General features: G+C 33.5%; 2 protein-coding genes across 6 annotated transcripts in view; one reads left to right on the plus strand and one right to left on the minus strand.

Moving 5' to 3' along the window:
* The window catches only part of LOC139424769 (speckle-type POZ protein B), a 64,623-nt gene extending 45,034 nt beyond the window's left edge, over positions 1 to 19,589 (plus strand). The window contains exon 2 of the mRNA XM_071177299.2: positions 19,570 to 19,589. The gene's annotated coding sequence lies outside the window, so the exon portion shown is untranslated. The remainder of the gene's footprint in view (positions 1 to 19,569) is intronic.
* Positions 1 to 26,770, minus strand: part of LOC139424954 (cytochrome P450 9e2) — an 85,138-nt gene that overhangs the window by 32,534 nt on the left and 25,834 nt on the right. For 2 of the 5 annotated variants that reach the window (XM_087157038.1, XM_087157040.1), the window contains exons 2-4: positions 10,405 to 10,501; positions 8,850 to 8,902; positions 66 to 162 (exon numbers count right to left, since the gene is read on the minus strand). In XM_087157038.1, coding sequence (XP_087013164.1) covers positions 66 to 162; positions 8,850 to 8,902; positions 10,405 to 10,501 — 247 coding nt within the window. Of the gene's footprint in view, positions 1 to 65; positions 163 to 8,849; positions 8,903 to 10,404; positions 10,502 to 12,512; positions 12,967 to 16,522; positions 16,698 to 26,770 lie in introns of those variants that run through there. The other 3 variants (XM_087157037.1, XM_087157036.1, XM_087157039.1) reach the window with 3 other exon arrangements.

Below are 26,770 nucleotides of genomic sequence, written 5' to 3' on the forward strand. Positions count from 1 at the left end.
GGCTTGAAAGGCCTATGATTTAAATACATTTTTATTACACTATAGGTAAATGTTAAAATTCTTACTCTTCTGTTCGGGAAATTAGCAAAATCTTTGACAAGAATGTCTCTGAGAAGTTTTGGATCAGCCACTGTCAGGGTAGGACTGTTCGCTTCATAAACTCTAAAATCAATAAAATTGTTTTGATTTATTACACATAAATTTGAAATATTCAATGAAAAAGCGTAGTTTTCCTTTTCTGCTGTTGTATTATACATGTTGCGCCAAAATGAATGGTACAATATGTCCAGAAGTACAGTGCTCCAAAAAAAGGACCACCCTGAATAACTTTTAATCTAGTGATCCGATCTTCACGTTTTAGGACTCAATCTTAATGGTTCGAGGAGGACCTCAAATATGTTAACTAATTAGTACAGACGATGTTTTAAGTTACGAAATCGAACAATACAACGTAATTTCTCTGAATAAACATCAATTTTTTTCGACGGATTCGAATTTCTAAGCCCTAATATATAAGGGGTAACCGCAATCTGGGAGATATGGCCCCCATAGTTTGGTCAGCAGAACGATCCAAAGTGTGGACCCCCTAATGCTAGTTATACATTTTGCATGTTTGGGCCATATTCCAAGAACTAAATCTATGACTCTTTTAAAATTCAGTTTCTCAGGAATTATTCGACCGATGTCGCTCAAATTCTGTATTTTGTCATGTAAAATTACATACTTTAAAATGATGTTAAAAGTTAAATACCTTACAATTCAAAATTTTTCTGAGTGTTATTAAATAAAATAATAAATATTTATAAATTCTTTTTTATATGACATTATGTTTGGATTTGGACGAATTTTATAATTGTGGGCAAACAACAACAATTTTAAAACAAAAAATATAGGTGGAGCTGTCATTGCAACATTGTCTAAAAATAAAAATAGGTTTGTTAGGTATTAGGCTTCAAAAAAAATCTATCTAGTGACACCAAATTCGATGTGGCCTGGTTAAGGGGGGGGGTCGAATTTTGTAACATTGAATGCATAGTTTTTAAATATTTCTTAATGCGAAACGAAGTGGTTTTTTTAAAATATTTGACTGGTTTTATACATTTTGAACATTCTATATATCACACACGTATAATCATATTCGACAAAAAAAAGAAGAATAACGAATAATATGATTTTTAAGTCAAATATTCATTTAGGAAGTTTTTCTTTGTTTATTTACCTAAGCAGCATTGAAATGATTTTGAAGAAAAATAATTGATGTCTATAATGCTTGACTTTTAATGATGATTTTACAAGTATGTAGAGCAGTGATTCTCAACCTTTTCTTTGTTGCGGCACACTTTTAACGATTTCGAAATTTGACAGCACACCACGAAAAAAATTTCATTAAAAGTTGTTTAATTACCTATTTTACACTGTGTTAAATAGTTTGTTTTAATAATTTTGAATGTGAAATAAAATAATATGTACTACTGTAACGAGCCCTCATCCCCAGATGTCATCCCAGAAAACTACCCCCAGATGGCGCCACTGGCGCAACAGAAGTAATAACTTTTTATTTTTTCAAAAACTTAAAAACAGTAGAAGTAGATGTAATGTAACTAGAGACGCGCCATACAGCGCTAATACCTAACTCAATGTTTTCATCACTTTATAATCATCATTTACCATTTCTTGTAAATTCATCTTCATCTATTTGTAATTAACCAATAAAGGCTTATGAATCATCAAATTGGCGGTCTAAAGGTAAGTGGAACATTTTCCACTATTCATATTGAAAACAGGAATTCATTTTAGATTGAACATTTTCTGGCGCCCGAACAGGGACCGCCATTAAGAGATTTCTTGTTTATTTTCGATTAGAAATTTAGTTTCATAGAATAGTGACTTTAAGTGTATAGATAGTTCGCTTATAAATTAAGATGGAGAAATCCAAACAAAAGCGTACTACGATAAGGTCATTAACAACTAAGTTATTAACCAAAATCGAAAACATATATCAAGATGAAAAGGTGACAATAGATGAATTGCATGAGTTAATGTCTGAATTAATGTTAAAACAAGAACAATTGAAAGAAATTGATCTCGAAATTCAGCAGGGTATTACGGATGTAAATGAAATCGATACAGAAATTATAAAGTGTGATGAATATTTGACAAATATTGTACGAAGTAAAAGCAGATTAAAAAGAAAAATAGAAAAACTGTCGACTTCGGTAGTGTCTCCTGAGTTAAATTCGAACATTTCCGAACCGAAGATAAACACTAATATAAGAATAAATGAAACTTCTTCTGTGAAACTGCCTCTTTTAACTATAGAGAAATTTTCTGGCGATCCTTCAGACTGGCAAAGATTTTACGATCAGTTCGAATCTGCCATAGATAAAAACACTGATTTGTCGAATGTTGAAAAGTTTAATTACTTGAAAACATATTTAGTGGGATCGGCTTCAGATGCGATTAAAGGATTCAGTTTAACAAATAATAATTATGTATCAGCAATTGAAACATTAAAAGAACGCTTTGGCAAGAAAACGTTGATAATTAACTCTCATTTGAATAAATTGTTGAGTTTAACCCCAGTAGAAAAATCAACAGATATTTTTTCATTAAGAAAACTTTTTGATTCTTGTCAAACTGAAATAAGGAATTTAGAATCTTTGGGAATTAATCAGGAAAATTACGGGGCTTTACTCTGTCCTATACTTATTAAATTACTTCCCTCAGATATAGTGTTAGAAATAACCAAAAAATATAACAATGATGATGAGTGGAAAGTATCAGAGATCCTAGATATTTTAAAAACAGAAGTAATTAGCCGAGAAAAAGCCATGGCCTTGAGTTCGTCTATAACACGAGTTTCAGAATGTTTCCCCTTCCCCTCCTCAAAGCGTAGCTGTGGAGGCGAGAATTCGAATAAACAAAATAAGAATCGCATATCAACGGCGTCAGGTTTATTGAATGAATCGAGTAATAAGAAAAATAAATGTATTTCTTGCGGTTCCGATAGACATAATTTATGGGATTGTAATGAATTTGAAATGAATGAGAAAAGGGATATTTTAAAGAGAAGCGGTTGTTGCTTTATTTGTTTTCGCTTTGGCCATACGGCTAAAAAATGCAGGAGTTTTGTAAAATGCGATATTTGTTTTAGACGTCATTATACATTTATGTGTCCGGAAAAGAAAACAGATAGTCAAGTGGAAAGTACGGTTTTATCGAATGAAACTTGTAATCCGGAAGTATTAATGCAAACGTTAACAATTCGCTTAATAAACGGAAAAAAAGATATAGTTATACGCGGATTGATAGACACGGGGTCCCAAAAGTCGTATCTTTTAAAAGAAACAATAAATAAAATAGGTTACAAACCAATAGGGCAAGAAAACTTAAATCATAGTCTTTTCGGTGGATTACAAAGAACTAATCAGCATAATAAATACAGAATTTTTTTGAGTGATTTAAATCGGGATTATTTTTGTAACTTTGAAGTTTATGATCAGGAAAAAATTTGTACAGAAATTCCTAAAATAGGAGACGGCTCGTGGATTAAAGAAGCGAATAAGTTAGGAATTAAATTTTGCGATTATAAAAACATGGGAGGGGTGAATTCGGAAACTAAAGAAATCGATTTACTTATCGGAGCCGACGTTTGCGGTAAACTTTTCACAGGTATTATTAAATCGGTTTCAGAAAATTTAGTTGCTTTCGAAACGCGATTAGGTTGGACACTTATGGGTAAAACTCGTGATCCTGAAAACAGTAATAGAACCAACACAGTTTTGTCCCTTCATGTGGCTCAGGCTAAAATTTCGGATCTCTGGAAACTAGATACGTTAGGAATATTAGACCCAGGTGAAAAAGAATCAGGAGAAGAAATTGCAAAAGCTACCGAAGACCATTTTAATCGCAACATTAAGGTACTTGAAGATGGGAGATATGAAGTGAGCCTTCCATGGATCTTAAATCACCCTACTTTGCCTAATTATAGAAGTGTTGCTGAAAGAAGATTGAAGAACTGCGTTGAGTCCCTAAAGAAATCAGAAATATTAGAAGATTATGAAGCGGTATTTAAAGAATGGTTGCAAGAGGGAATTATCGAAGAGGTTGACCCAGACGATACAGCCACCAATGAACATTTTTTACCCCACCGAGCAGTGATAAAAGAAAATTCTACTACCAAGATCAGACCCGTTTTTGATGGTTCGACCAAAATAAAAAATTTCCCCTCTATCAATAATTGTCTTGAAAAAGGACCTAATCTTGTGGAGCTCATTCCTTCAGTGATCAACAGATTTAGATTAAATAAGATTGGAGTCATTGCAGATATTCGAAAAGCTTTCTTACAGATCCAACTGAGTGAAGCTGATAGACCTTTCTTAAGATTTCTATGGTGTGAAAATGGAGACCTTTCGAAGTTCAAAATTTACCAACATAGAAGAGTGGTGTTTGGCTTGACTTGCAGCCCATATTTGTTGGGAGCCACTCTACGGTACCATTTGAAAAAAGCGCCAGAATCAATGCTGGATACTGCAGTTAAATTAGAAGAATCATTTTATGTAGATAATTGCTTAACCAGTGTTGAAGATAGAGAACATTTGCACAAATTTATGACTGAATCGCAGTATATATTGAAGAGAGCTCAATTCGATCTAAGAGGGTGGGAGCATAGTATCCTAAATTCACAAGAAGTAGCCATCCCTAAAGAAGAAAGAAAAGTACCAGTTTTGGGACTGATTTGGAAGTTAAGTACTGATTCATTGACTTTGGACTTAAAGGAAACATCGCAGGCCTCTGAGACTTTAACCAAAAGAAAAATTCTGTCTGAAGTTCACAAAGTATTCGACCCAATTGGTTACACGTGTCCAGTAACATTAAGACCGAAGATCATGCTTCAGGAGTGCTGGAAGCTAAAATGCACTTGGGATGCAGAATTACCATCTTCCATTAGAAAAACGTTTGAAAAATGGCAAAAACAACTAAGTCAATTGAAAGATATAACGATTCCGAGATGTCTCTTGGACAATCCTGAAGGTTCGAGAAAATTAAGTTTACATATTTTTTGTGATGCGAGCAAGGTAGCTTATGCTACATGCATATTCCTGAGAAGCCAAAACGAAGACTCGACCTCATGTCAGCTCATTCAAGCTCGATCTCGAGTAGCTCCTCTAAAACCCGTCACAATACCCAGACTTGAACTTTTATCCTGTACAATTGGAGCTAGACTGGCACATGGAGTTAAATCAGACTTAAGACTTGAAAATATTCCTACATTTTTCTGGTCAGATTCAGTAAATGCCCTCTTTTGGATAAAAAGGAATGAAAATTGGGCCCCTTTTGTTTACAACAGAGTCCAAGAAATCAGATCTCTCAGTTTGCCAGAAGAATGGAATTATGTTCCTGGAACTCTTAATCCAGCTGATCTTCCCTCACGAGGATGTTCTGCAGAGCATCTTAAGCAATCTAAATGGTGGGAGGGCCCTATTTTTCTGAAAGATCCACCACAGCTCTGGCCAAAAGATATTATCGATCCAGATTTGGACATTATCAACGCTGAAAGAAGAAAAACGATAGTGACTTCAACAAATTTATTCAAAGGACAAATTCTGTTATATGATACTTTAACATCATATCGAAAAATGATAAGAGTAACTGCTTGGATTTACAGATTCTATCGAAACATCAAGAGTGCTGCGGATGAACGAAACCTCGAAAAACAGCTGACTATTGAAGAAATGAAAAACGCTGAAATGGTCATTTTAAAGTACGTGCAGAACAGATGCCTAGCAGAAGAAACCAAGCCTTGCTATACTTCATTACAAACTATAACGGATGATGAAGGCCTTATACTAGTTAGAACAAGAATAGCCATGAGGAAGGATTTGAGAACATTTAAGTATCCTATTGTTCTGCCATCTGACCATAATGTCACTCACTGCCTTATACTTGATAAGCACAAAGAACTAAATCATGCCGGAACTCAAATTGTAATGTCAGTTCTAAGAGAACAATATTGGATCCTCAGATGCAGAAAAACTGTTCAACGAGTGATTAAAAAATGTATCATTTGCAAAAGGTTCAGCGCTCGTCCTACAGAAGTGCTAAGTGGTCCTCTACCTGAAGATCGTGTACGAGAAGCATTGATTTTCGAGGTCATTGGAGTGGATTTGTGCGGACCACTCTTTTTGAAGGATGGAAGCAAGAGTTGGATCGTGCTGTTCACCTGTGCGGTTTTCCGAGCCATTCATGTTGAGTTAGTAACTTCACTTTCCACGGATAGCTTTCTGTTGGCATTTAGAAGGTTTATAGCACGACGAGGAAGACCTGCAACGGTTTTCTCTGACAACGGCACAAATCTGACTCGCGCGGCTGCAGATCTGAAATCAGTAGACTTCGAAAAACTAAAAGAGTTTGCTACTTCGAAAAAGATTCACTGGAAGTTCAATCCTCCCTCTGCACCCTGGTGGGGTGGATTTTTTGAAAGAATGATTGGAATGCTAAAATCAATTTTACGGAAAGTCCTTGGAAGAGCAAACCTTCTCTATGAAGAGCTATACACAGTAATTTGTGATGTTGAAAGCATCATAAATTCCAGACCACTTACGTACATCTCAGAAGATCTAGAGGACATGATACCATTAACACCTGCCATGTTTTTGCACGAACTTAAAGAATCTGGAGTACCAGATATTGATCTAATTGATGCCACCAGGATGAAAAAACGATTTGCCTATCGTCAAAAAATTCGAGAGGACTTAAGAAAACGTTTCCGAATTGAATATTTAGGACAACTTAAGGATTTTGCCCGTAAAAAGAAAGACTCTCAAGTTAAAGAAGGAGAAATCGTTCTCGTAGGAGACGATAACAACAAACGCATCAATTGGCTTTTGGGCAAAATAGAAGCTCTTTACCCCGGCAAAGATGGAAAAACAAGAGTGGTGCGCGTAAAAACTCGGCATGGATCATACTTACGACCATGTCGAAAACTTTATAGACTTGAATTGCCTAATTGAGTTTCGTCACGACATTCGTCGTCCAAAACTCAAGGTGGGAGGATGTAACGAGACCTCATCCCCAGATGTCATCCCAGAAAACTACCCCCAGATGGCGCCACTGGCGCAACAGAAGTAATAACTTTTTATTTTTTCAAAAACTTAAAAACAGTAGAAGTAGATGTAATGTAACTAGAGACGCGCCATACAGCGCTAATACCTAACTCAATGTTTTCATCACTTTATAATCATCATTTACCATTTCTTGTAAATTCATCTTCATCTATTTGTAATTAACCAATAAAGGCTTATGAATCATCAAATTGGCGGTCTAAAGGTAAGTGGAACATTTTCCACTATTCATATTGAAAACAGGAATTCATTTTAGATTGAACAACTACAAAAGCACATTTATTAAGGGATTAATTATTTCCTTCGACCAATTTTTTATTAGTTAGTAACAGATATTTATTTTTTTGCTAGTTACTAATTGTTAGCTTGTTTTCTATAATTATTAACTGTTATTTTTTGTGATTTCTTGTTAACTAGTTTTTTTGCTAATTATTAATTGTTAGCTTAACTTTTGTTAGTTATCCTTTGTTAATTTGTTTATTAATTGGATAGCTTACATTAATGATTACACATTTTAACAACATTTTTTAAAATTGTGTGTCATATACAATTTAAACACTTCCATCTTATTTTAAGATTGTCAGAGACAATACAATCGCCGACAAAGATGTTCACGCGGTTAAAACGTGGAAAAATTATGAAAATTTTTTATTGTATCATATCTAATATTTGACGGCACACAAAAGTGCCGCGGCACAGTGGTTGAGAATCACTGATGTAGAGGATAGGTTTCAGTAATTACATAAATATTAATTAAAACAAGGGCTATTTACTGTAAAAAAATTATTTTAGTTTAATATGGTTTGCATAAAGCTCATATATTATGATTTATATCAAAATTATAAAAATGCATGGTTCATATTATCTTATAATTTATTAGTAACTATTTAACTATAAGAATAATTAAGGAATAGAAAAACAAAAAGCAACAGGTTTTGAAAAAATAACGGGATATTTCTGCTTTTGGGGGGAGAGAAGGGATACGTATTTTTTTATTGCCAACTTACATTTCAATTACCCACTTAATCGTAAGTGTATGGCCCATTTTTGAAAAGAAATATATTTTATCTTTTCAAAACTCTACTCCACAAAAAGATGAATCCATATTTTTTCCTAACTTATCATTTTTCATTCAAAAAATGTTTTATGAGCAGATTTTGCAATAAATAACAGGGGTGATTGTGAGCCCAAGTCAAAATCCGGAAAATATCTTGAGTTAAAAAAAAAAAAAGTTTAAATTGAAAAATTAGAAAAAAATTAAACAAGGTTTTTTTTTTCCTTTTTCTCAATATTTCTTAGTTTACTTAAAATATATTTAAAATTTTACACATACTTATACCACTTACACATACCTATGATGACCTGGAGAAGTAATTAAAATTTACAAATATGTCTTCCTTTCTTGAGTTTATGATTATAACAACTATTTACTGGTAAAAAATGAATATTAATCATGAATATAAGCTTATATAAAGTATCTCTCTGGCGCTCCCTTGCAAACAAATAAAATAAACTGTGTTTTTAAGTTCCACCTTTGAAAATTTGATTTCCGGAAACTTCTGTGATCAGTGTGTTTTTGAAACGTCTGGATCTTCGATTTCCGGAAACTTCCGGATCACTGTTAACAAAAATTCCGGAAATCCGGATTTTTTCCGGAGCACAATCAGCCCTGAAATAATGACCTTTAAAAGAAGGTAAGTAAGAATTTTTTAAAATGTCACTTACCCATAAATAGGACCCAAAGTATTATATCTTTTGTAGTCCTGATCTTGCATAGTCTACAAATAAATAAATAAGTACGTAAATAAAAGTTTCTTTCATCATTCTCAGATTTATAATCATTTCAAGTTTGTTTTCCCAAGCTCTTTCTCCAAAAAAATAAAAAATCGCCATTTTAAGTACCTTTTACCCGAATAAAAGTCATAATTTTGATCTATCTGTACCATTTTGCCCCAAAATTATCTGGGCTTCATCATGAAAATGACAGATGATATAAATCATCAGAATGAAAATCGCATATAAAGCCATGCTCGGAAGTATCGTCATACGCCGCTAGGGGTGTTTTCCTATCATGAATTACCTCTTCGTGTGCTTCTGAACAGGTTATCTCTAGTGACATACGACAACATTTTCTGGCACGGGTTCCTATGTAATTTGAGATGCGCCCTATCTCCCCCAGAAGGTTGTCGCAACATTTACGCGCTTCCCTGTTAAAAACAATGTCCTTTAAAAACAATCTGCAGCCTTAGGAGCAAAATTAATGTAGATTTTCACCCGAATCAGACATGATCTGACATTTCTGTAAATGCAACAAAAAATTTGTTCCCCTGTGTAAACTATCGCTACTTTGAAAAGCGAGATAATATAAATTAAAACCAATTTCATTGCCTGCTGGAACTTGGCGGTGTTTCTCATAATTGCCTTTAAAATCGTCTATGTTTTTATAGTTCTCTTCATGAGTGATTCGAAATTTTTTCTCAATATATTGAGTATATACGAAATTTATATAAGTTTGTGACCGAAAACATGTAATGTTAAGCCTTTTTTTAAGCCTTTAGATGATAATTATTGCGGAACCCTTATTTTAATAGTACCGTAAGGGAAATATTTGAATGTCGGAAGTGGCAGCACAAGTGTTCTTTTCAGAACATACATTTTTAGTTGAATTATTTCAACTGTTTTATGCCAAGAAACAGCAATTATTGTGAAGTAATAATTGGGGGTAGTGAGTGTTAGCGAACAGGGGTCTTAGCCCCTTAATATAGCATAAAAAAAGTAGAAATTATATCGACAATGAAGAAGATCAACATCAATAGTTTGGTTCTTTAGCCAATGGGCGTATTATCATCGAAATTATTAAATGCACCTTAAAAGATGACCTGACGATTTACTGAACCCTATTTAACTTGTAGTGATTATTGAAAGGTTTTTAATACTCGTGATCTCTCAAAAACTTTTAAGACTTTTTGAATTTTTTACATTGAACCTAGATTTGACTTTTATCTGTCTTTGTGGTTTTAGTTTTTACTATTTTAGCTTTTTATTTTAGTTCTGAAGCATTAAATATTAATTGTTTACCTGTTAAGATATTCTATTTGATTCAAATTTAATTATTTTTATTGCCACTTTGTGATTTTAAATTTTAATTTGATGTATGATCCTTACATTCATATTATTATCCGTTTCCATCCTGTTGTTTTGCATTGAACTTATTTTTTAGATTAATATCTTCCTCTGCATACCCTATTTAAGTTGGGGGGTCGGAGTATCTTGTACTTACCATTGTGACATTGTCCAAGAGAGATCCTAGGAATGGAAGTGGTTTGACATAGGGCACATTTCTCTCTTTCCAATAAGATTGCTTTTTCATGGAATACCTGTAAAACAGTGAATCAAAGTAATCATGGTTGCGTGCAATCATACTTATTATTATGATTGAAAGGAGTTTTCAGTCACATTTACAACTAACATTGAACTAAGATTACGACAAAAAGAATAAAATACAATTATACAAAGACGACATATAAGAATGAATACATTCTTCCTCCGTCGTTAGCCAACCCCCATGCGAAGAATACACACAGGGAAGAAGTCTAGTTTCCATAGTCATAATGTAAACCAGTCCCCTAAGGTTGGATGCAGCTCCTAAATATAAAGGAGAAAACAACATTTAGGGGGACAACATTAGAGGTTCTTGAAGCAAGTTTGCACCCTCCTCTCCTCCCAACCACTACTGAGGTTAGAGTGAAAAAGAAAAGTTTTCTCTCTTTATTTATATGTCCCGCAGTGGACTGATCGTAAATACACGGTTCCCAGTAGAACACCGAAGTCAAGTATCAGTGGCTGCTGTCAGTAAGCGAGTGGGTGATCACTTTGATTAGCCTGTGAAGGGACAGAGGGTTCGCGGTATCGGTTCTCGTTAAACTGTTCTACCGTAAAGTGCTCAACTTCGCGCGTTGGTCGTCGGGCTACCAAAGCATAGGAGCCATCCCCTCTGCAAAGGATCAAGATTGCTTATAAATGGTGTTGCCATTTATTTATTTTAATATGGAAAAGGCGAATGACCCATGCCACAGTAGCCGAGCAAGTAAAGTCTAATAATTTTTGCGTCTCTTCAAACGTCCGAGCTGCATGCGATTATAAGTTAATGCAATTCGAATATGAGCGAGCAATTACTCATACATAGTATAGTTTCTTAGCGCAGGTCGTCTTACGACCAAAGCAGAGGATCGAAATTGCGATGGGGTGTCTTCGGATCATCCTCAGGGATGTTTCCCAGACCCTCGCCAATTGCCCATTGTGCAGCTTATGTGCGACGTAAATAAAATACCTACCTACTTATCTTTTAATTTATTTTTGGTTCTGTAATTTCACACAATTGATAAACACTGTACTATTAATTAGGATATTTCTTTAAGAATACATTTATATTATCCATGTTGAATAAATCTGCTAACACATTTTGACATAGAAAGAATAAAATGGCGGTTGACGGGAGACGTACCTCTGAGTGATACTTTACCTCTTATGCGTGTTCGCGCATGTGCGACTGCCGCGCCACCCCTTAGAGAGAGACTTTTTTTTATACCTTGAGAACTTCATGAATGGCGGACGTAGTCCGTGAGTCTTTAAAAATAAAGTGTTCTACAGTCCAGTGCAAACCAGTGTTGTTATTTACAAAAAATACATTTTGAGCTGTCGATTATAGTGATCACAAACAATGCGCATACCCTGGATCTCAGTACATAATATGATGCTCTGCTAAATCTGAGTCTGTTGCTCTCTCCGTAAGTTGTCTTTCTGAAATAGCGTACCGCACTGAACAATTCTCCGCTTTAGTTGCGTATTCTTAGAGCTGGACTTCATGCTTTGCTCATCATCAGATACTAAAACGTAGTAGTACAGTACAGCAGTTTCCAAAAGGTGTTCCGCAGAAAAGTTACAGATGTTTTGTCCGAAATGTGGAACTTTTTTTTTTAAAGTAGCAAAAGTTTTTGAAACATGTAATTACATTTAGATTCTTTAAACTGTAATCCATCATTTAATGATACGGTTATTTGTATAAATTCACTATTTATTGAAAATTACGAATTTTAGTAAAAAGCCAGCGGGAAAAAAAACGAAATAGCAAAATTTAATAATGTAGATATATTTATTTTTCTAATAACATGGTATTGAATAAATTATGAAAATAATCATGTAGTTTATAAAATTATAAAAAAATTAACTTTTGTATGCACACCTTAGTAATTTCACTTAGTTTTTAAGTTTTATAGTTTTTCCTCAACAAAACAAAATGTGAACACTAAACAGAGTTGCGGCGACGCTAATAATCTTTTATTATATGGAAACATAAAAAATATAAAAATCAATACATTTTCAACTTACCATAAAGCCAAGAGGAAAGTAGATACTCCAATTAGAAATGTAGCAAACAGAGGTCCGCCGAAAATTTCCACAAACGCCATTACTAAAATGCCGAACACAAAAGAACTCGCTGACCAAAATAATGCTTTGAAACTGTTTCAACCTTCAAGAAGAAATAAATAAATACAATAGCTGTCAAGGTTAGCACATATTATCGTAATGAAATCCCTCTCGACTTTCACTATTTTTTTTTCTTCTTTGAGATGTTTGGCGCACCTTTGTTTATTATTATTTTTTTTTTCCTTTAGAATTGACAGTCATCTGAACAAGGATAAGATTTTAAAAAATGTAAGATTAGGAGAATGTTTTTTTTTTAAAAACTTGATAACGCAAGTGTTCTTTTTGATAAGCTTAAGTTTACAAATAAAATCGATTTTATGCCATTAATGATTGAAGGATTAAGTAATTATCCCTACCAAAATATTAATCAACCAAACTATTATATTTTCTTTATCTCTATTATACGTCCTGTTTAATTAATCAAGAAAAATAAAAGAGAGAGAAAAGAAATAATAAAAAGAAAGAAAAGAAAAATGTGGACATAAAAGAAATAAATGAGAATAACAATGTAAATAAAGTGAATTTAAAGAAAAATAAAACATAAAGTAGACTTAAAGATTTAAATAGCAAAACTGAAAATAATCTTGAATTTTCAAATATTCTTGAGACTAAATGTGATAATGGTGCGTAACCATTGTCAAAATTATATTGACAGAATTGCGCAAATCCAAGATAATAAACAAATTCCTAACTTCAGGAAATTTTCAAATATTTTGCTATTAAAGTGACAAATATGAAAGGTAAATAATAAATAAAGTGAAATGGAGTAAATACTGAAGTCTTGGAATTTTGAGTAACAACCAATGTGTCATTTTTATTTTATTTTGTTTTCAAACAAGGTAAACAACACTGAAGATAATTTCAAACTGAAATTTTTCCTGTAAAACTGTTTTTTTTTGTATTTTATGTTTTACATTTTAACTTACACATTTTGAAAATTTTTTTTTTAATTTTTTTCTCATTGATTGAAGGATTTATTTAAAGTGTGTGATTATGAGGAATACTACGGTGCAAAAGCTTTGTTGTGATCTTCAAACAAAAGTCTTGGAACTGAAAAAACTGAAGTCACAAAAACTATTGAAAATGAAAATGAAACTTTTAAGTTTGTTGGTAGCGCTACTACAATTTTTTTTATTCCTCGAACAGTTTAATTATGTTATTATTTTTAACATGTGTATAAATGCGCATTTTTTTTTATAAATCATATTACTTTATATCTTGTTAGAATCGTAAATTTGATTCTTTTAATTTTAATTATGCTTCTTTTAGAGGAAAGATTTTGCAAATGGATAATTTTTAAAATTTTTGAATTGTAATTAAACAATTTTGGTGAGGGGGGATGTAACAAAATGCTTCCATTAATCTTTTTGTTATCCTAATTAATCATTCAAATCGAAATTCTTTCTCACACTTTTAAAAGCCACATCCTGCTCTTAAATCTATTTTTGGCTCAATTATGCTTTTAATTAAAAGCAGGACATTTTTCCTTTTGCTCTCTGTGGGAAACCCTCGACCCATTTCATAAACCAATTACAATTACTAAGATTTCCCTCTTTCCCTAAATTGAAACATTTCACGGATTATACTTTGCAAGATTTTCCCTAATATATAACCGAGGAGCGCAACTTTTCGTGAACACTTTCATGACTGCTCTGTCTAATAATTAATAAATAAATTTTGTACCCTCCATCCCTGCCTAAGATCTATTTTAATCCTACCACTCGGCAACGACGTTATAAGTCGCCATGATTGAATGGTCGGGAAGGATGTACGGTACATCAACGATATGTAATATCTCATTAAAATAATCATCTTAAATTTTGAAAATAAATCAATTTCGGAAGAGGGTACATCAAAAATATGGAATATCTCATTTATATGGACAGTATAAAGAAACAGTTTTCTATTAAAAAAAGCATGCCCCCCCTCTCCCTCAAGCTACCCATATGGAGACACGTGAACGGGCGTCATCTTGTTCAACAATTGGCTGGCAATTTAGAGGGGGCAATTCAGTTTTGCTTTAATGTTAAATAGGCATGTTCACGTGTAACTTTTCCCCATGTTATAACATTTGGCATTTTTAAATAAATTTTATTAATTCAATTTTCGAATTATAACTTCGACAGAACTAATAATTTTAATTTCATATTTTAGTAATTACCTTTCTGCAGTTTAATAAAAGCATAATTATTATTTTTTAATATGAAATCAATGCCGAGCAAAGGATTAACAGTTTTGTAAAAACTGAATTCACCAAGTATTTTATAAATTATTTATAATCTACTTCAGGGATGGCGAACCAATGGCACGCGTGCCATTTATGGCACGTGACGCAATATTTTGGGCACGCCACCGATCACAAAGTTCACTATGAAGCATATTAACAATTAATTTAAAATTCACAAAAAATTGACAAAAAAATACACAATTAATGCCAAAAAAGCAATTAATAACCATAAAAAAACAAGCTAGCAATAAATAACTAGCAAAAATGAATTAACAATTCTGCTTAAACTAATATCTTATTACCCTAACATAAGTTATTTGTCCTCTAATCTGCAACAACAGAAGTCACACTGCTTTAACACGTTCAGGCCGGAAAAAGTGAAAATACTGGTACAGGAAAAGAGAAAATACTGGTAGAAGAACTATTTCAATATTAGATAATATTCGAGAGGAGTTAATCTATTCTCAACATTAACAATTCACTGTAAGGAAATTTATAACGGCGAGGAAGCAATTCAATATAAAAATTGCACCCGTTAAAAACAATTGGTAGTTATGGATTTTTATTATTCCCGGAAAAAAACTAAAAAATGAAATTTATTGTTACCAGTTTTTACTCCGGTGCGCTGCCAAGGGGAGACAATCTAGCGTGACCCACCGGTGGGTCACCCCGGCGTAAACGTGTTAAGTTGAATTACGCGTATAACTGAGACATTGCAAAATGTCTTTTTTTCTTTCGTAGTAAATAAAGAGTTTTGAAGTTGATAGTATTTAGTATTATTATTTACCCAATAATCAGGATGTCAAAACTATTTGTCGGCACGTGTGTGACCTCATTAAAAAAATTTTTAGAAAAAATGGCACGTTGGTGCATAATGGTTCGCCACCCCTGATTTACTTAATGAATTTGTGATCCGATAACTGAAAAGCAAGAATGCCTACTCCCCCCCCCCCGGGAAATTTCATTTATGTCTTCCTTTTCCTTCAATGCGTCCGTGATTTATTTATATATCTAAGAATAATTTCATTGAAAGAGCTGGTAAGTAATTTTACAATAAGTTTGAACTGTATTTTTATGAAAGAAAATACTTAGTTTACATTTTTATTAATAACATTAAATGTTTTTTAGTTCAATTAACTCCTGATTTGTTTTGTTTTTTAAATCTATTTCCTTTTTTAGAAAAAATTTCGCCAATTAAGAATATGTAACAAGAATTTATTTTAAAAATAATAATTACTTCTTCTTTAATGTTTAATTACAATAATTTTTTGACAGAACAGAGTTGAGTTTAACAGCATGAGTTTAAATGTTTCGTTTTGAACGTATTCTGCAAATCAATAATTAGCAACTTTAAAAGAAATGCTAACAAACTTTTTTTTTTAAATATATTCATTTAAAAGATTGTTCCTTTCCTAAATTAAAACTAAGTCTCTTTGTTTTTATATATGTATAGTTTCCACTTCCAGTTCAAAAAAAGGGATTCAGGTTTCTTACGTAATTCAAACAGCTCCTACGCCATGAAGCCCATCCCACTCCCGACGATTTGTGAAAACGTCATCTTTGACGTTTTTGGCCACGCCTCTTCAAAAAACTCCCCGCAGGCACTCGTAGGGATCTCGCCAAATTTTGGCGTAGATCACGATACGGAAATCATCCCGAAACAAAAATTGAAAAGCCACAGTACCGTTATCTCCTTAATATTTGAACGTCCGGCTGTCACCACTGTGGTAGTTGGTTGTGTTCAGGAGATGAAAAGAATGATTTAGTATTTATTTTACATTAAGATAAGAAGAGAAAATGAAAAAACAAGAGCAGCGCGGCATTCTAAAATGGCGGTTAGGATTCTTCTGATGAATAATAATTAGGAGACCGTTAACTGTCGCGGTTACGATTAAAGTTCGGTCGCTGCAACCTGCAACATAAAATCATAACGGTCTAATACGGTTTTCCATTGTTGTCGGCGCATTTTTATTGACCGGAAAATCACGTGGTAGGATTCAGTTTTCCCTCATTCATTTCCATTCCTATTAGGGAGAATATTAAATTATGGTTGTGAACTCATCAAATTTGTTTGAACAATATAATGTTATAAGAATATAAATGTTACTTAAAAGAAAGATTACTTTGAAAAATCACTTCCGTTCACCAAGAGATCTAAACTTTTATAATACTAATAGATAGTAATATTCGGACGTGGGAAGTAGATGGTAGATGCACAGGAGTAAGCAAACAAAATTCCTTTTAGAACATATATGTTAAGTGAATAATTTTAACTTTAGTAGAAAAACTGCTTACTGCCAAGAAAAGACAATTATTGCGAAGCCATAATAGGGGTTGGTGAGCGGCAGCAAACAGGGGACTCAGTCCCCTAATATATAAGAAAAACGTTAAAGTTTCTTAAAAAAAAAATTAACAAATTAAGAAAATTTAGAAAAATTTCAAAATATGACAGAATTTTAAGCAACTTTCTAAGCAGTTTTTGTAATTTTAATTAGAAAGTTCAAAATGATCAGGGATTTTCCACAATTTTTTTTATGTAGTAGATGCAAATTACCCAATCAAATAACAACCGAGCAGCAAGAACAGAATGAAATTTTCCGTTTTGAGCTTTCTTTAATAAAATACAAGAACTACTGGAAAATTGTTTGAAACTTTTTAAAATTATAAAATCAGACTTTTTTATTAGTTGCCACTTATGATTCACTACAAAATTAAGAAGAATTCCGCGCATGCGCAATATACAAGAACAACTTTAAGTACACATATCTTGAGCAGTCTTTAGAGATTTTTTTCAAATTTAAAACTAATAATTTTTTAATTAATTTTACATTGCTCCAAATATTTTGTTTAATTTAATTGAATATTTTTAAAGTCATGGCTGAAAACGTAAGGAAAAAAAATTTGTTTTTTACAAAAATGCTCATATTTCCTAAAATATTTGAGCGAAGCTAACGAAATTTTATGTATTTATTAAAAATAACAAATCAAAGTAATTGAAACAAGTTTATTTGCTTGATTTGTTAGGTATATAAAATGTTCAAAAATGGGCCCAACGCTTTACCAGCCTGGTTATCCTAGACATTTTCGAACTGAACCTTCAGATAGTTTACCAATGTTGTTTAGAGCCGTGATGACTCAGGGAATAAAGCGTTCTCTTTCCAATAAGGTGAACCGGGTTCGAATCCCAGCTATGGCTGCTGGGTTCGGATTCTCGCAAATTACAATTTCTGTATCCGGCTTGTACCGTCCACAGTGCTGACGTAAAATATCCTAAGTGGTTGACTGATCTTGGGTGCCCTTACCATTAGGCTAAGCGTGGGAGGTTTTCGTGACTTTCCTCTCCATGTAACGCAAATGCTGGTTAGTTGTATTAAAATGTCCTCCATGAAAGTGAATTTCTCTCAATACTTGATCCTCAATACTTGATCCCCCTTGTCTTCTTAATTGGGTTCAAGGGTATATATAAATATATATATATCAAGGGTTGGTGTATATATATATATATATATATATATATATATATATATATATATATATATATATATATATATATATATATATATCAAGGGTTGGTATATATATATATATATATATATAATAAATAAAAAAAAATACAAGAAAACACTAAGAAAGTTAAGAAAAACAATAAGTATCATTTGTATAACAATAAGTATCAACAATAAGTATCTCTGCTTTGCGGATATAATCGTGTGGGCTGAAGAAAAGATTATATCTTTTTTTTCCGGCTTTTTTTCCGGTTTTTTAATTAAAATTTCACATATTTTTTTTTTTTTTTTTTTAAATAATATGTTGTTTGTTATTTTTTTACTTATTATTTCCCACCCCCCTTTTTTTCATATGTCTATAATTTTTCTTTGTTTTATTCTTCATATATATATATATATATATATATATATATATATATATATATATATATATATATATATATATATATATATATATATATATATATATATATATATATATATATATATATATAATAAAATAAATAATATATATTTATTTTATAATATATATGTAATAAAATAAATATATATTAAACTCTTTTAAAAACCAGCCATTTGGTGAGATTTTTTCCCTTACATAAAAATTATTAAAGTCAATGAATAATTCAATTTTCAAATTTTTTTGCAATTAGTTCAATTTATTTTTATGAGGCCAGATAATATAGCGGAGTAACTTTTTAAATCGTAAAAAATGAAAACACAAGCGCTTTTCATTTTTATTAAACTGCGCTTTTTTTTCATATGGACGATTTGCGCCATTTTCAGAATTACATAGAGGGCGCTGGCTTAAAATTTAATAAACTTGACCTTACAGACCTTTAATTTATGAAACAGTAACCCATGACCACAATTCTTTTACGTGACTTATATTTCATTTAAGTTTGAAACATGTAGTCAAATCAAGTTATCTAGTTCTTTGTCAGCAAATTAGTTCACTGCACACACATACTAATTTAATTTTAAAGTATATAAGTGTTTACGCTGCTGTGGAGTCTAACTATGGAGATGTCTAACTGTTGATGTCCAATGATTTTGTATGTCAATTGTAGATGTCTAGCTGAAGATAGAAAACGAATTATTATATGAATTTTATCAATTGTGTATTAGTAAGTTTGCGAAAGTTGAAAAGCTATGTGGCTGCATACAATCACAATTTTTGACCTTAAATTTATTTCATTTATTTATGTTTTCCTCTTTCTTTAAGATTTGAGAAGACTGAGTTCTCTGAAGCAATAATTTTCGAAGACATAAATGTGGCTGATAATTTACGAAAATGCTGATAAAATAAATGTTTTTAATTTAAAGAATGCGAGGATTGCTGCAGTACTTTGGTAACATGAAAATGCAAGTGCTACTTTAGAATACAAATAATGTTCATTGATGTTAGTTTTACCAATTTTCATTGAATAAATAATGTTTTTGCACATAACTTACTTGATGTTATTCAAACTCTGGGATTCGTTTAGTAAGGGAAGTAAGTAATATGGGTGACGCAGGCCCGAAGGACCCATAAACCAACTTAATCTGAAAACTTAATCGCTACGAAGCAACCCCGCGATGCACCAGAAATCCAATTAATTCGCTGACTCTCGAGCACTAGACCCCGAGTCATGCACGATTACGAGCACTACAATACAACGTGGTGCTCAGAATCGAATCGAGGAAGAATCTGAAGAAATCGCTTATTAATTGTCAATTGAATGAAAAATATAATTTTCATTAATTATTAGTAAAAGGAAAAAATATTATATATTTGTCGTTTTTGAAGAAATCCTCTCTGAAGTTTTTTTACATTGCTTTTCCTTGCTTTGCAAATTTTAGCGTCGCCTTTTAATTGTATTTGATAATTGTTTGTTTTACCACTTTACATCTTCACCTCCTTTTGTTTTACATTTGAGATTTTCTTGGCTCCTTACGCCTTGTTCTTCTGTCTTACCTGTTGTCAATTTGTCATCGACTGTATTGGTTCTTTGACCTATATTAACTTGGGACTTCCTCCGTTTACCTGTGACCTTTTAATGTTTTCTTATGTTCACTTCAGGTACACGTTTTTTTTTTAATGGTTCACTTCATGTTTTACTGTTCTTGAATACATCACTGCGATGTGTTGTAAAATTTTTCATTTGTGTCTTTGGCTCATTATAAGGGAAGCCCCGTCGGCTTCGGCACTATAAGGCGGGACTCTCGGAGCATTTTAATTATTTTACTGCTGTTGCCATCAGACTCTGTAATGTTTACATAATGTTACTCTGTAATGTTACTTTTTGTATTTTATGTACTTTTCTGTTTTTCTTGATTTTAATAAACATTTACCCGTATGCCCTAAATTGGGGCAGGTCGGGGTAAATATTCCATATTTGTCGTTTTTAAAAATAAAAATAGCGGTTGACTGCTTGTGTGACATACTTTTTTAAGAATGTAACGAATTTTGTAAGCAAATAAATAATAAATTCTAAGTTAAAAATAACACTAAAAATAAATTTTTTTATTAAAAAAATGAACAACACGCTACATTTTACTTATTTATTTACAAAACGTAGGAAATACACGAAACTAATTGTACACGAATTATATTAGAGGGTGTTTCGTAATGTCTTCCCCTCAATGCAAGTTTTTAAAATTTCTTGTCAAAAATGAAGTCGATAAAGTGTGGGAATTGGAGTTCATAAATTATCTAGGAGAAAAACAAGTAATCGAAATCTAACCAATCACTACTAAAGAGAGTGAAAAAAGTCAATTAACAGAATAAAGAGAAAAGAAGATGTAGATGTTAAGGGGAATAATTACGAAACAGCCCTGCAAGCAAATTGTTAGAGATTGTAATATGTTTTTATAGTTGGTGTCACGTGACTCTGACTGCTGCTGCTTTCATTTAATTTTTATTCTTTAACTTTGGTTTTTATGTTGGCAACCTTCTTGAAATGTTTTGTGTTGATTATTTAGTGTTCGAATTAGTTAGGTTTTGAAAATATCACTAAATTGAGATTGCTTTAGAATTAATAAATGTTTATTAAGTTTTAATTTGTATCTGTTTATTCATCTGTAGAACTAGTAGTTCATTTGAATAACATTAAAAAGGCGTCCGTGAAATTTATTTGTTTGCTGCAATTTACATTTTCTGGCGTCCGTGACAGGACATTTTTTCCGATTCGAAACAATGTTTCAAGCAGCAAAAGGATTTAAAAAAGAAGATTTGTTGTTCGTCGCTGAAGAAATTGGCGCAACATTACCACAAAAGGTCACAATATCGGAACTGAAAGAAGCAATTTTGAAAAGTAAGCAGTATTCCGAAGATCCACAGTTTGTTGAAGATATTTTGGTAACAACTGTTAGTGACCGGAAGCATAAAGAATTGGCAGAGGCGGATCAAAAACGATTAGAATATGAAGAAAAGCAAAAACAGTTAGAATGTGATGAAAAGCAAAAGCAATATGAAGAACGGGAAAGAATAAGATTACATGAACTGGAGTTGGCGCGAATTCAAGTAAACTCGCCAGTGGCAATAGCAGGTGAGTCCGAAAATTCTATGATTACTAGTGCTAGGAGGAAATTTAATTTACCCAAATTAGAGTTTCGACAATTCAGTGGGGATATCAAGGAATGGTTACCTTTTTGGAGCCAATTCCAACAGATTCATCAAGATGTAGATATTGCTCCCGAAAATAAATTTCAGTACCTTATTCAAGCTACTGTAAGCGGATCTAGAGCGCGAGAAGTTGTAGAGAGCTTTCCGCCAACCGGAGCTAACTACGCCAAGGTAATTGATAGTCTGAAAGCTCGGTTTGGAAGAGATGAACTTTTGGTAGAAGTTTATGTTCGCGAACTATTAAGATTAATAATTTCGGTTCAGAAAAATGAAAAAATTTTAATGACTTCTCTCTATGATAAGCTTGAATCGTACCTTAGAGCATTAGAGACACTAGGAGTAACAACTGATAAATGTGCTTCAATACTTTATCCAATGGTTGAATCTTGTTTTCAAGAAGAGTTCCTGAAAGCATGGAACAGAAGTCCTTCTTACGCAGCTTCAACTGATGCTAAAGAACGACTGAACAATTTGATGAATTTCCTGAAAACCGAAACTGAAGGAGAGGAAAGAATAAATTTAGCCATGGCTGGGTTTGGTTTGGGTTCAAGTGAAAATCGCCAAACTTTTAAGAAAAAAGGAAAGCCTTTGATTTCAGGTAGAGTGCCTACAGCTGCCAATTTACTTACTGCGGCTTCAAAAGAGGTAAAGAAATTATGTGTTTTTTGTTCTGGAAAGCACTCCAGCTCAGACTGTTTCACCGCTCAAAGGATGAGTTTTGCCGAGAGACAAGATATAGTAAGAAAAAACCAGTGTTGTTTTGCGTGTTTGAATCCTGGTCATCCAGTACGTAAGTGCAAAATGTTTATCAAATGTATTGTATGCGGAAAAAGACGTGTGCCACTTATGTGTGAGAAGCTAGATACCCGAGGTAAAGAATCAGGAGAAAGTGGTGAGAAATGTGAAAGTTCTGAGATTAACATGTCTAACATTACTTATGGTCCCAAAGTGTTTCTTCAGACATTAAAAATCAAACTGGTTTCAGATAACAAGGAAATTCTAGTGAGAGCTGTATTAGATTCCGGATCCCAAAAAACGTATATTTTGAAAAGTCTCGTGGAACAAATGGGATATACTCCGGTAAGAAAAGAAACACTTATACATTCTTTATTTGGTGGTATTAACTCTGATAAGTATGAACACACATGTTATAGAATTCGATTAAGAAATCCTAAAAGCAGCATAACTTGTAACATGGAAGCTTTGGATCAGTCTTCTATATGTGATAACATTACACCTGTAACTTCAGGTCCGTGGATCAAGGAGCTTCAGGAAATGAAGATAACTTTATCAGATATTGGTAATGAATTGCAACCTGTACAAGTACTTCTTGGAGCTGACGTGATAGGGAAGCTTATGACAGGTCAGCGTAAAGTATTAACTTGTGGACTTGTCGCCATAGAAACTTTACTTGGTTGGACTTTGTCGGGAAAAGTGCCTGAAAGCGATACATCTTTATGCAATTCTATGTTGGTAACTTCTCTTTTAGTGAAAGAAATGGATATATCAGATATGTGGACATTGGATACCATAGGGATACAGGATCCATCAGAACAGGAGACTAAAAAAGAACTTTATAACGCTTCGGTAGATCATTTCTTAAAGACTGTTAAAGTTGAAGATCAACGTTTCCTTGTTAGTCTACCTTGGCTTGACGTACATTTGCCTTTGCCCGACAATTTTAATTTAGCACTAAAAGGGTTGCAAGTAACAACTCGGAAGCTTAAAGCAGAAAATTTGTTTGAGGAATATGGAAATGTTTTCAAAGAATGGGAACGAGAAGGCATCATCGAAGAAGTTCCTGTAGAAGAACTGAAATTGACTTGTCACTATATGCCACATCGTCACGTAGTGAAGGAGAACAGTACAACAAAGATTAGGCCGGTGTTTAATGCTTCGTCTAAACAAAAGGGACATCCCAGTCTTAATGACTGTGTTGAAAAGGGCCTAAATTTGATCGAATTAATTCCTTCCATAATGACAAGATTTCGCCTCCATAAGTTCGGCATAACAGCAGATATACGCAAAGCTTTTTTGCAAATAGGTCTCCATAAGCCAGATAGAGATTTTCTACGTTTTCTATGGCACGACGAACAAGGTGAGCTCAAACATTACCGTCATCGAAGAGTTGTCTTCGGTGTTTCTTGTAGTCCCTTTTTGCTTGCGTCAACCATACGATACCACTTAGAAAACAAACTAGATGAAGCCACACAAGGAAATGGAAGATATCCTGAAGGCATTATCCGCCAACTGCTACTCAGTTTTTATGTAGATAATTGTTTAGTTAGTGTTGAAACTGAGCAAGAGTTAGAACAGTTTATTGAAGTTGCCACAGAAATTATGGCTGAAAGAAAATTTGATTTAAGAGGGTGGGAGTTCACTAATCCCGCTGAATCCACTGTAAGGTCAACAAACATTCTAGGAATGATATGGGACAGACAAAGTGATACTCTTTCCATAAATATTCCTGATGTTAATGAAACAAAGAATGAAGTGATCACAAAGCGAAATATTTTATCAGCTTCACACAAAGTTTTTGATCCCATAGGGATAACCTGTCCAGTGATGATGCGTCCAAAACTTTTGTTACAAAATTTGTGGCAGTCTAAAATTGGTTGGGACGCTGAAGTTGATCAAAAAACGGGCGAAGAATTTCTAAGATGGTTAAATGAGCTTGAATGTTTGAAGAATGTGAAGGTAGCAAGATGGTTGCACTGCGATAAGGGAGTTGAAAATATTTCACTTCATTTTTTTTGTGATGCAAGCAAGTATGCCTATTCGGCAGTAGTCTTTCTGCGAGTTTGTTATATGACTAATGTTTATGTACAGCTGGTACAAAGTAAAACAAGAATTGCCCCTTGTGGGAAAAAAGAGACAACAATTGCAAGATTAGAACTTCTTGGTGCCACAATATCTGCTCGTCTATCCACCGAGGTACGAAAAGAGTTTAAGACCCACAATGTGTATTTTTGGACAGACTCCACCACAGTGTTAGCTTGGTTGAAAAGAGAAGAAACGTGGGGTGTATTCGTACAGAACCGTGTTCAAGAAATTAGGAAACTGACACCAGTTCAAGCATGGAGACATGTACCTGGATCCTTGAATCCCGCGGATCGGCCAAGTAGAGGTTGTTCAGCTAAGCAATTGTGTCAGTCAAAATGGTGGGAGGGTCCCTGTTGGTTGTACCTTCCATCCCGTGAATGGCCAACTAGCGACTCAGAGGAAGATGTCAATGAAGAGGAAGTGATTAGAGAAAAAAGAAGAACGATCGTATCTTCAATTGTAAATATTGAAGTTACAGAAATATGGAGCGATCATTTTTCCTCTTACAGTAGAAACATCAGAGTGGTGTCATGGATTCTTCGTTTCATACATAACACATCACATGAAAATAAATTAAAAGGTAACTTGAGCTATGAAGAATTCAAAGAAGCAGAAACTCAAGTGCTCAAATCCATGCAATTAAAAGTGTTTCAAGATGAGAATTTTCTTAACAAAATGCAAGCATTTAGAGATGAAAAAGGATTACTGCGAATAAGAACCAAACTTGTAAATAGTGATGAAACTGAAGATTTTAAATTTCCCATTCTTTTACCTGGTAATAGTTTCGCTATGAAGTTAATACGAGAAGAGCATGAGAAATCAATGCATGCTGGTTCTTCTATCGTACTTGTCAGACTTAGGGAGAAGTTTTGGATTCTTAAGGCTAAAAAGTTAGTAAAAGAAGTCATTTCTAAATGCGTGACATGCAAGCGTTTCAAATCTAAACCAGTTGAAGTTCCCTTCGCTCCGCTGCCTAGAGAAAGAGTTACCTTGACAAAAGTCTTCGAGGTAAGTGGTGTAGATTATGCTGGTCCTCTCTACTTGAAGTCAAAAGGAAAAGCTTGGATCGTTTTATTTACGTGCGCCGTTTACCGAGCGGTCCATTTTGAACTGGTACAATCACTCACCACAGATGCTTATATCCAAGCACTCAGACGATTCATTGCCAGACGAGGCCGGATTTCAATCCTTTATTCCGACAACGGCACAAATTTTGTGGGAGCCAACAGAGCATTGAAAGCATTAGATTGGGACAAAATAGCCGCATACTCAACCGCTCAGAGAATCACTTGGAAATTTATTCCACCTACCGCAGCATGGTGGGGTGGGTGGTGGGAGCGAATGGTCAGAATGCTCAAAGAACTGCTACGTCGAGTTCTAGGGAAATATACCATCGATTACGAAGAACTCTACACGATATTGTGTGACTGTGAGTCAGTAATAAATTCAAGGCCACTCACTTACATACAAGATAATCCAAATGAATTAGTACCGTTGACACCCGAAATGTTTATTCACGGTGGCGGTAACAGCGAAACACCAGATCTAGATAATGTAGACCGATCTTGCCTCATAAAACGAATAAAGTATTTACAGAAGCTACGTGAAAATCTCAGACAAAGATTCAGAAATGAATACCTTGCTCTTTTAGTCCACAAAGGGGTAAGAAGAAATAACGTTTTAGACGTTGGTGATGTTGTGTTAATAGGACATGACAATGTCCGTCGCATCGATTGGCCACTTGGAGTTATTTTAGAAATTTTTCCTGGTAAAGATGGTATTCCTAGAGTTGCAAAACTGAGGACCAGTAAGGGGGAAAGGATCCGTCCATTTCAAAGGCTTTACCCATTAGAAGTGTCTACCAAAACTGATATTGAGGTCTTAAAATCTGCTAGAAGGACTGACGATTTTGTAGAAAACAATGAAGCTTTAGAGGTGAATTATTTTCCTAAAACTAAGTCGGGAAGAATCATCAAAGTTCCTGTTCGGTTGGACT

Source organism: Parasteatoda tepidariorum, chromosome 2 (assembly GCF_982258835.1).
Source record: "Parasteatoda tepidariorum strain Cologne lab strain chromosome 2, Ptep-v5.0, whole genome shotgun sequence".
Taxonomy (NCBI): Eukaryota; Metazoa; Arthropoda; class Arachnida; order Araneae; family Theridiidae; genus Parasteatoda; species Parasteatoda tepidariorum.